This window comes from Poromitra crassiceps, assembly GCF_964638095.1.
Source record: "Poromitra crassiceps genome assembly, chromosome: 3".
NCBI lineage: Eukaryota > Metazoa > Chordata > Actinopteri > Beryciformes > Melamphaidae > Poromitra > Poromitra crassiceps.
The window spans coordinates 28,413,841-28,426,027 of NC_139625.1; the positions used below are offsets into that span (position 1 = coordinate 28,413,841).

General features: G+C 40.0%; 1 protein-coding gene across 1 annotated transcript; it reads right to left on the reverse strand.

Annotated features, from left to right (window-relative positions):
- Position 1: 1 nt before the first annotated feature.
- Positions 2–9,895, reverse strand: dhrs7 (dehydrogenase/reductase (SDR family) member 7). The gene is made up of 7 exons (XM_083633604.1): positions 9,735–9,895; positions 8,648–8,800; positions 8,216–8,322; positions 7,666–7,905; positions 6,722–6,844; positions 4,877–5,092; positions 2–1,384 (listed from the first exon to the last, which is right to left on the reverse strand). Exons 1-7 carry the CDS (start codon positions 9,862–9,864, stop codon positions 1,343–1,345), a joined length of 1,011 nt encoding a protein of 336 aa, XP_083489730.1. The 5' UTR covers positions 9,865–9,895; the 3' UTR covers positions 2–1,342.
- Positions 9,896–12,187: the final 2,292 nt, after the last annotated feature.

The following is a 12,187-nucleotide window of genomic DNA, read 5'->3' on the forward strand; positions in this document are numbered from 1 at the left end:
TGCTGAACTCCCATTCACTAACTTGACTCTTCTGTTCCTACATTCCGGAGAAAGAAGAGGATGCCTTTCAGTTGATACTACCACAGCAAAATGTCAAATTCGTAAATGAATGGTTTTCATGAGATTCCAAAAAAAGTTGTTCATGTTAAAAAAAGAGCAAAGGAAACAATGTTCATCTCTGAAGTTTAATTATTGAAACATACTTGAGTTGAGAAAGTTTTGTAAAGGAACCTCTTTTTGCTTTTCACATGGATTTGTCTTTTTGGTTCCCTGCGCCACCCTGGAAGTGCAAGTTACAAAATCTGTTGAACAAGTTGCAGCAACAAAACAATGTTGAGTGCTTTCTAGAACAGTACATTATGGCAGACACGTTTGCTTTAAATATTTGTATCTCCGACAAGAGTTCTCCCACTTGTGCCACTGATTGGATTCCACATAAGCCTCTAAGTTTTGTGGTTTTATTGTTTGTGCCTAAAAAAAGTGAAGAAATGCGCCCACTACCCCTTCAGGAGATGCCAGCAGAATACTGTACCTCTGGTTTCATTGTACTTTTTAGGCTTCACGATTTTCAGGTGTTTCCCTCATTGTCCACAAAAAGGGACATGAATTTTAATGTTTTATTAGGAAGTGTTAAATTCAAGGATGTGCCTTGTTTGTCTTGCAGTATATGTGATGTGGTTAGTAAATATTTGCTATCGTTTTGTTTACAGTTCACTTGTTTACAATTTAGATTGAAGAGTTAATTGAATTTGCCATAGTCTCTTGTATATATTGTTAATTTTATATGTGTAACTGTATATACTTGTAATAAAATAGCTTGCCAGAAGCAATTTTGGTATTTGTTTCACTAGACACACTTTGCAATGCAGTGATTTGATCCACTAAATGGCATTAGACATTCAACCAGGTAGTGCCAGTGGTCAAATGAAATACTATTCCCACAATCTTGTAGGCTCTCTGCTAGGTGTTAGCATGAATTTGAATTTGTTTGGTATAAAGATGGTGAAAGCATAAAAAAGTGGATTTACTTTTCATTTGAGATGAAAGCAGTGCTCTATATTCATCTAATATAGTCTTACATTAAAATCTGAGCGGGCACAACCAAATTTTAAAGGTGACAATTTGGGGTGAATTGAAAATGCACCAGTCTTTTTCCCAAACCCTGTAATGCTGGGAAGGGAGCTGCGAGCCTGCTTTCAAGCAGTTGTGTCCTTATGAAGCATTTTCCTTTAATGTCAAAAGAAAGACCTTGGAGATACATTCTGCAGGTAAACCCCTCTCAATATCCAGTTAAAGCATTAGGAATGCAACAAATGATGTTTTCCTCTTCAGTCTGTGATTTTCAGGAGGACTTGGGCTTAGTGAAGTATGCAGAGTCTGCATCCTGCAAAAGAAAGAAGAAGCTCACCGTTAGCATTCATGGTCGACTATTGTAAATGATCACAATTAATCTTGGAAAGTTTGTCAATAGGCGAGTTTTATTCAAATTAATTGACATTGCTCTTCTTCTTGATAATGCTGCGCAATGGTGCATAATGTGCTTGTTCATTATAGTTGATCAGTCACATACTAGAGTGCACCAGTAGGCTGTGTGCACTATCCAGTTTTGTTTCTAATTTATATAGCACACAAAAACCGACATAACTTGTGGTTTATTAAACTATGGCTATGAATGCGGTGTATAATATAGTAATTCCAGCTATATAGCAGCGATCTAAGAGCACTGATGCACTCAAGAGGGTTTCTGACTACACCTGTAAATGTAGGGTGAAACATTTCATAAATCCGGAATAATTGCATAGTGTGTATATGACTGCTTTTTATCCTTTTAAGCTGCAGTAAGCAGTTTTAAACATCATCAATGGAATGTTAACCATAGCAACATAGCAGAGAGTAGAACCTGAGTGATAGACGCTGAGGACGGCTTAACGTCGAAACGCGTCCGTGTGATACCGTGTGATACTACGCTGTGCGTTGCTGTTATGAACTAATAAAAGTTCCTAGTAAAAGGACATTGGAGTGCTGGCTGCTTTTTCCCTATTTTGAACTTCTGTGAGCCTTGCACCCGGAAAACTGCACATAAAAGACGGAGAGTGCGCGTTTATACCCTGCTTCTACTGTAGAACCTGAATGACCCTTGTTTGTGTGCTGTGTGATTAGCTATGTTCTATCTAGCGAACCCTGATTGTTTTTTCTCAGACCTACAACAAAATTATTATGAAATATTAAATCATATTGCCTAGTACTGCAGCTTTAACTGCAAGATGCATGACCCTGACATTGCTTTACTGCAGTGACTTCATCATTTTAGGAATAATCTTTAGATTTAATTTATATACATGTAGCCTACACACAACCGTTTTTTTTTTTTTGGTCTTTCAAAATTATTATGTCACACCACAGGCCCTACTGTAACACTCTCCCAGCTCAACCTATCCAACTCGGGTAACACTGTGTGACGCTAAAATGTCTGACTGGTTGGAACATGACCTTTTTGCATGGCCCTGCCCCTCAGCTGCCACTGTCCAGCAGAGGCCACCAGACACACTGACTGGTCAGTCAGTCAGTGCTGCCGGTATCAACAAGCTCACGGTCAGACCCTGGCCACCCCCTTCTTCTAGTTAGACTGAAGCAAGGTCAGTAACAGCTGAGCACCCCCAGCTGTTAAGAGACAGCTCTAAATAGTGTCTGCCATGTTGTGCTTTATTCAAGTGTTAAGAGACAGCTCTAAATAGTGTGCCATGTTGTGCTTTATTCAAGTATTTTCAGACTGTTCACACAGCGAGAAATCCCCCAATCCCAGGTCTTTTGAAGCAAGGTCAGCCTTCCACAATGCAACAGCAAGCAGGCCCGTAGCTACTATTGAAGACACCGAGGTCATGACCTCGGTATTTTCAACAACAATTTTTTTTTTTTTTTTGAAAAATAGCCCCGGCCCCCAGATCTATTCATCTGTCATTTATGTTTTAACACATTGAGTGCCAGCCGTTTTTTCAATCCTGTAGGTAAGTTGTGCCAGGGTTTTTTTTGAGGATTCTGGCTCATTTTACAAGAGCCGAGGATTCTTTTCTGTTAAGACTTCGTGAACACCAATCATCTAAAAATAACTAATAGAATGTGTGCTTTCTCTGTCTAAAAGAGTTAGTTTGCAGAGTTAGTAGTTATGTAGATATTAGCCGTTGAGTACAGCATGGTTTTAGCGTCTGAGACAGGAAGCTGAGATAATCGCAGTTTTGTGAAATTCAATCAAACAGCAGAACAGTCACCTGCCTGTGATTATGGGTGCCCTTGGGCAAGTCTGTATACTGTATTGTGTGTGTGTGTGTGTGTGTGTGTGTGTGTTCGCGCGTTGCTCCGCGGCTCTGAGAGGAAGAGATCTCTGTCCGTTCTTTGCCCCCACAGCGTGTCTGTCTCCCACTCTGTGTGCTCTCTCTCTCTCTCTCTCTCTCTCTCTCCTCTCTCTCTCTCTCTCTCTCTCCTCTCTCTCTCTCTCGGGACTAGAGAGAGAGAGAGAGAGAGAGAGAGAGTGTGTGTGTGTCTCCAAACTCCTCCCTCCGTCTGTGCTGCGGAGGGGGTGGAGGCTCCGCGGCCGCTTTCGGGCAGTCTGGACTGTAAAAAAACTGGCTCGTTCGTGTCGGCTGAGAGCTTTCTTTGAAGAAGCTTTTGCGATTCTGGTCTTATTTATGCGCAAAGGTACTCGAGTGTGTGTGTGTGTGTGTGTGTGTGTGTGTGTGTGTGTGTGTGTGTGTGTGTGTGTGTGTGTGTGTGTGTGTGTGTGTGTGTGTGTGTGTGTGTGTGTGTGTGTGTGTGTGTGTGTGTGTGTGTGTGTGTGTGAAATCGAAAGAGTTTTCGCCCAGCTATTTCCTTGTAATTAGACTGGCTTTCTGCAGCGGACCCGCCGTGGCTGTGGCTTTCTCTCTGTCTTGGGAGAGAACTGTCGCCACTTAGTGGTCGGTAAAATAGATTATACACATTCTCTTCCTCCAATATTGATATAGAAGACGTAAAAGGGGTTGATTGATGTCCCACCGTCAAAAAAAATAAATGTTTATGTAAGACGAGATATCTCGTCTTTGGCACTCAACGGTCGGATTATGTAAGACGAGATATCTCGTCCATGGCACTCAAGGTGTTAAATCCCTCATAAATAACATGATATATGACAGTTGATCAGAAATGCAACAATTTGCTTCCTCTCTGTGTGCTAATAGAAGGAAGAGACATAACTCACCACAATGTTCAAATTTTGCATTGGGGCTAGATTGGGGCTAGACTTTGGGGACAGTTCTATTGAAGTGAATGGGTAAGTAACTCCCCTCTAAGTGATGTTTGTGTAGATGGGCCATTGTATTTAATTGAGCAGTATTCTGCCATGTGACCTGTATGCAGAATATAAATTATATTATATGGGGAGACATCTATTTTTTGTATCATTTTAAAGCAACAGCACAGTAAATAAGATATTAATCTAACATGATGTCTGTAGTTCTTTATAGATCTAGCCTCTTAATTTTGCTCTCAAAGTGCACCAGATTGAAGCATTTTACTTTAAAATGGACAAAATCTTCTAACCGGGGGGACATAGCCCCCGCACAAACAGAACCAAACCAGATGACAAACTCAATGCCTGTCACATATTAGCCCTTTATGATGGGCTCTCTTTTCATCCAGTTCCTGCTACAGTGGCTCATCTGCATAGTCTGAACTCTGAAAACATTTTTGCCACAGCACAGCACATGGAGGATTTTAAGTTTTAAGACCAAATAAAAGACTAAAAGCATCACTGGAGCGATCAACGCTGACAATAAACCTAGCATATCATTAAGTTTAATATGTGCCATGGAAACCCTCTTAACCCAGTAAGATGTGCACCTACCAGGCCAGCTTTGAAATTCTGCACTCTTTTTCTGCCCAGCACGTTTGTGATGAACCAGGCCCATGTGGGAGTGTACTGCCACACGTAGTAAAACAGGAGGAAGGGCTGCTGGGCTATCCACATTTCCTTGGCACCATTGGCAATGCCCACCAGGATTAAACGCACACAGCGGCTCGTTGGCATCTTGTGTTGCTGGTCACCAACTGTGGTTATAGGCTTAGGGTAAAGGAAGAGAGAAAAATGGAAAACATGTCAAGTTATGGAACCAAACCAGGCTCCCATGAAATTAAGATTGTCAAAAGAAAAAGAAAAAAGTAAACGGATATAATAATTTGCAACAGGTATGATAACATCGATCATTGTATCGATAAAAAAAATGAAACGGGTACAATTACTCATTTCCAACAGTATCGATCCCAGCAGTGCTTAATGAAAAATCAAACATTACTTTTTCCCAGGCGGCAAGCTCGGGCTTGGACATTTTTGATTGATTGATAACTTTATTGATTCAATAAGAGCAGAATTGTGCAAGACAATACAACAAAAATATTGATCAAAGGGAATAAAACACAATAAAGCCCAAGGGCTTGTTTCCATTGTGGTCCTTTGTATGGGACAAGTGGAGTGAATATGTGTGCAGGTGTGAGCGTGTGTGTGCGCGCGGGCAACAAACACAAACAATGAAACATTAAACAACACAGCCATACACTCAATGACTGATTAGTCATTGAATGAATGGTTATTTAAATAACAAAAAAAAATGCACCAATCAATAAATAAAAAGAGAGACCAGCTCATATAATAAATCAAAGACCTACCTAGGGTTTAAAAACTGCGAGCATACAGGAGACAAAAGAAAAATAAAAGGTTAGGAACCCATTTGGGAACCAACCAACCATTTTTTCAAGGCGAGCTTAAAAGAAAACCTGGAATTAAGGGTCTTTATACTCTCAGGGAGTTTGTTCCATAAAATAGCTGCTGAGTAAGAGAAGGTACATTTTACCCTTTAAAGATTTAAATTTGTGGGTGGAACAATGTTGGAAGTGCTTCCTCTTGTGGAGTAGCCATGTACAGTACATCACTGACTTTACAGAAGTAGTCAGAGAGGTAGCGAGGAGCCTCCCGTTTAAAAATCCTGAAAACCATGCACAGTTTGATCTGAGAAACCCTCTCCTCCACTCTGAGCCACCTAAGGCTAAGGAAGTGAGAGGGGAGGAGATGGATTCTGGGATGCAGTTTCAGGATAACCCGTATTAATTTATTCTGAGATGCACGTTGATTCCGCCCATCAAGTTAAAAGTGTTCTGATAGGCTGATGATGACTAGAGCAGGGGTAATCTGCTCTGTAAGTGTAACGTTTAATGAGTTTTATTAGGCCTAGACTATTCACCTTATGTAGCCACTTGACCCAGTTGTGTTACGAGTTCCTGTTCAAAACGCATATAACACAAGAACACAATATAAGTACTGTATTGTCACAGGAGTGTAAACACAATAGGGAGTAATTGGCTGACCCCCACTTTGGAACATAAGGTGAATAGAAGCGTGCGTCTGTCCGTCCATCTGTCTTCATGTTTATTTTTAACCCCCCCCCCCCCCCAACCTTTGTATGTATTATTTGTTCATTTGAATTTGGTTTCTTTGGATTCTCTGTAGTAGAGCGCTGATTGCGGCTGGGGTGGACTGAGTTTTTTTGTTTTATTTTCATTGTGTATCTCATATTTGTCTTCTGTTGTATTCCTTTCATTTTTCAATAAAAAATGTGGTCGCAAAAACAAAAACAGAACAATCTTTAAAACTATTGAAAACTTCTAATAAGCTGCATGACTAATGAAAGAGCCTTACCATGCATAGTTCCTCTGTGAAGGCATTGTGGACAATCTGTGATTGCACAGGCCCTGGACACACTGTGCTGATGAGTATTTTTGGATAGTCGGTCAGCTCAGTACGAAGGGAATTGAAGAAGCCCTGTGGACATCACACATCACAGACATCACAGACATCACACTGTAACCATCAACAACACGATTCGCTCATTCAGGATCAGGATTATGTATGCTTGGGCAGATAATAACTTGGAAGAATATTTATTTTCATAGATAAAACTGGAGCCAAGTTAAAGATTCAAATTGGTTTGATTTGCTCCAGTATAATAGGAACCTATCCCAACAGTGGTGTACTATAACACAGAACACATAGAATTATTTGACACAGATTCCACTTAACCATTAAAAGTACTAACACAAGCTGAAACTAAGTAAAAGAAAGGTAAAGGCAAGCACTCCTGAAAAACAAAGTAAAGAATAAATGAAGCTGGGGCACTCGGTAGTGTGCATACCGCCGCCAAAACCTTCTACTAAGGTGTTACGTGAAGTTAGGTGCCTTTTTGTAATTGGCCACCCCCCCTTTTGGCCAGTGGGCATGTAATGTTATAGAGTTCTTCCTTGATCCATGACCATAATGACCATAATGGTTTTACATGAATCCGTTTGGAAGTTAGGCACCTTTCTGTGATTGGCCACACCTCCATTTGGCCAGTGGGCATGGAAGTTTAATCAGTTATACTGTAAGTTGGCCCATGACCTACTTTTATACAAAGTTTTGTGCAAATCCGTTGAGAACTTTTTGAGATATCCTTCTGACAAGAATGATAATAAAATAAAATAAAATAAAAATAAAAAACAGGGGCCGAAAATATGACGTCCTGGCCAACTCCGTTGGCGGAGGTAATGGCTAAAAAATGAAATGAACAGTTATGCAACAGAGCTCTGGATCAAAGAAAATGATACCTGCAGAGCATGTTTGCTAGCAGAGTATCCGGTTGCCAGGGGCGCCCCAGTGAGACCGACCACACTGCTGATAGTCACAATACTCCCAGAGCCTCGCTGCGTCATGTGAGGCAGCATCTGCTTGGTGAGTGAGACCGTTCCCAGGAAGTTGAGCTCCATCAAGGCCTCGTACACGTCCATACTGGTCTCCAAGCACAAGGAGCGCTGGCTTCGCCCACCATTATTAATTAGGATGTCCACCTGAATTAGTACACCAAAGTGGACAGAACAAGAATAAGTAATGTCATTTATGATTTCAGTTTATTTATTTAACAGGAAAAAAGCATACAAACACCATAAAAGGTAATTTTAATACTATTGAGCCCTACTACTCAGCAAAAATGACGGATGAATATTCTGTCTTTTAAATAAGTAAATTTTAAGTGTGTGACCAGAGAGCTTGTCTACCATGTGACTGGAACCTAAATCTCGTGATTGAGTAGTTAATAAAATGGAAATATTCCTGAAATAAGGAAAAAGGGCTGTATTATAAATGATACAGAGGCCTTACATTGCCAAAGTGCTGGAGAGCAGCTTTCGTTTTTTCTTCATGGGTCATCCTCTCCAACAGATCAAGTGGAAGAACCAGAATATCCTGATCTTGTAAGTTGGAACACTCTTGAGGAATAAATGATGAGGAGAATTCAGCTGGTCAAGAACTAAGAGTACGATGTAATGGAAAAGAGTCGCAGTGAAAGTACATAAAGTCATTTCTTCATGTTTGGAAAAGAAAAGCCGACCAAAAGATCATGGCAACGTAATAACAAAAATATGTTATTATCACCATATTATTCTGTCATGTTGAGTGTTTACCTAAGATGTAAACACTTTATATTTATTGCATTAGATAATTTTAAGTAGGCCTATCATGTGACTTTACTTTTGGTTTGGAATGCTTTTTAACCAGTCGATATTGCAATTTGACCAAAAAGAAAGCACTCACCCAGGCAACGACGCTTCACCCTGTTCAGCTCATCCACGCGGCGGGCAGACAGGACAAGGCGAGACCCGCAGCCTGCCAGTTGATAGGCGAGCTCCTCTCCGATGCCACTGGAGGCTCCAGTGACCCACACCACCAGACCTTTCAACCTGGCCTCTGCAGTGACACAAAACGGATGTTACACAGATGTTGAAACATGCTGGATCTGTGGCTACTGTACATGAACATCAGCCTCTCCTGTCACAACAGAGATGAATTAGATCATGCTTCAGTGGAAGACAAATAGAATAATTGAGATGTGAAGGCAAAGTTTCACAACATACACTATTTTCATCACAAAAAAGTAATGTCAAAACCCACATGTTAATTCAAAGCACATGCGCTTTCTGGATACATGTTCGTTTTCCACATGTGAACCTTTTTTTAAATTATGTAAACATTTCCATTTCTAGATGACTTGACTGATATCTATCTATCTATCTATCTATCTATCTATCTATCTATCTATCTATCTATCTATCTATCTATCTATCTATCTATATACATAGCCTACATACATACACTGTGTGTGTGTGTGTGTGTGTGTGTGTGTGTGTGTGTGTGTGTGTGTGTGTGTGTGTGTGTGTGTACATATATATATATATAGGCTATATATATATATATATATATATATATAGGCTATATATATATATATATATATATATATATATATATATATATATATATATATATATATATACATATATATATATATATGTATATATATATATATACTGGCTGCTAAAACAAAAAACAAAAATATTTGGCTTCATACATCAGAGCCTCTCCTAAAATAAATTATGCATGATAGTTCTGATTACTCAACTGAGAATGTCAGAAGACAAACTTTGACCTGTAGCCTACAGAAGATAAAGCCCTCCGCCGCTCTGTCCACAGGTGACAGCAGTGCCTACCTACCCTATGCCTACCCTAACCCTATGGTGACAGCATCTCAAACAAACTGCCACTGCCGCCATACAAGTGCTCGCTCATGTAACGTAAAGGTTAAGGGGGGTAAACAATCAAAAGGAAGTGGGGCAGGTTAACTTACCTGGTTTGGTTCCTACCATGCATGCCCACAGCAGAGTGAAGTCAGCATCCGCAAAGATGAAGCGCAGGAACTGAATGAGTAAGTACACCGGTATAAAATAACACACTGCAGACAGAACGCAGATATCCATTAGGAATTAAAACAGTGGAGCTGTTGAGAGTTGGACGATGCAAGATCACAGGATATGACGCCACTTCCTGCCTGATGTTTTCAAAATAAAAGCTCGTTATTATGACGTCGCGAATCCGAATACAGCAGATCTATTTTATCCATGTAGATCCCAGCCTCTAAAATAATAATAATAATAATAATGATAATAATAATAATAATAATAATAATAATAATAATAATAATAATAATAATATACGTATTATTATTATTATTGTTGTTGTTGTTGTTGTTGTTATAAATCTATCTATCGGTGGCGCAGTGGTAGCGCTGTCGCCTCACAGCTAGAAGGTCCTGGGTTCCATTCCCACCTGGGATGCTGTGAGCGCTGAAGGAGTGTCCGCATGTCCTCGAGTAGGCTACCCACCGCCCGGGTGGGGTCATCAAAAGAATAGGAACCCCTCATTTTTTTCAATTTTTAGGAATTTATTAGATTCCTAGGCTCGCCCACTGCACGGCCTCACCCGCCCTACAGCTCGTCCGCTGCGTGGGCTCGCATACACAGCTTGGCCGCTGCGCGGCCTCGCCCACAGCCTGGCTGCTGCGTGGCCTTGCCTGCTCTATTGGTATATGCAGCCCACAATTGCTCAACTTCGCATCACTGATGACATCACAATTGCTCGAGTGAGGAGTGACCATCACTGATCACATCATGGAGTGCTCGAGTGATGTAACCTCACCCACAGCTCGGTTGCTGCGTGGTCTCGCCTGGTCTATTGGCATGCGCAGTGCGCAATTGCTCAACTTCACATCGAGTGCTCGAGTGACATCACTGATGTCATAGACATTGTGACATCATTAGTGACGTCACAATTACAGTGACATCAGTGGCACACAAATTTAAACAAACAAACAGACAAACAGAGCTTGCTTATTCACTTGATGATACAATGAGATCTTTATCTAAAACAAAAAACTCCCTCGATCTCATGCGCAAATTATGCTAAATTAAAACATTATCAATCATTTTATGGCAGCCATCATTAGTGAAACTCCCATCTGCTACCATTTCAAGAATGCTGACTGGAATGTCTTCTTTCTCCACTCTAGGTCTGTATTGCACATCTTGATCATTCATATTACAGATGAATGTCTGACTTGGTATTTTGAGTCCAGTAGCCTATATAATACTTGTCCAAATATTGATCCAGATGTCCAATGTCAAGGTCTCATGGCCAAAGTTTTCTGTTCTGTGCCAGATACTGTAGGACGCTTCATTTCTTAATGTTGATTAGATCTGTTCTGCAAGCCTGTGGAACCTTCCCAAACGGGTTCGTGTACCCCTGGGTCCTTGCAAAATGACACAAGTCCAATTTCACTGTTACTTTGTTCACTAGAAATGACTAGTCTAGTCTATAAAATTGTTGCCCTGGTTTGGGATTTAATTGACTGCCCACTATAATTATCCACTTCCAGTGTAGGCTATACATGGTTAGATAGATTATGGTTAAGTCACAGAATCCCTCTCAGATGGGGTCCCAAGTGGGGTCATCAAATGGATCTAATGTGTATCTAATAGGAGTCCTTGACCTTGACATTAAAACGTTTATGAACCCCTGCACAATACTGTCTGTATCTGCCAGAGCAGCAGCGCTCTTCTGAGATGATGTCATGTTTTCAAGTACGCAACCTGCAACATCCGGGTCCTCTCTTTCTGTTTGGCTCTGCTTCTCAGCTATGGAGGGTGGATCGTGCCTAAATCAAATACAATACACACAACTAAATACAATACACACATTGAAATACAATACACATATTGGAAATACAATACATATATTGAAAATACAATACATGTGTAACAATAAATACAATAGCAAAATGCTTAAATACAATACACATATTGAAAATACAATACACATCTCGAAAATCCAACAACTGTATTGTATTTTCGAGATGTGTATTGTATTTTCAATATGTGTATTGCCTTTTCAATATGTGTATTGTATTTCAATGTGTGTATTGTATTGAATTTTAGGATGGGTGATTCGTGCCATAATCAAATACAATACACACATTGAAATACAATACACATATCGAAATACAATACACATATCGAAAATACAATACAGTTGTTGGATTTTCGAGATGTGTATTGTATTTCCAATATGTGTATTGTATTTTCAATATATGTATTGTATTTTCAATATGTGTATTGTATTTTCAATATGTGTATTGCATTTTCAATATGTGTATTGCATTTTCAATATGTGTATTGCATTTTCAATGTGTGTATTGCATTTTCAATATGTGTATTGCATTTTCAATGTGTGTATTGCATTTTCAAT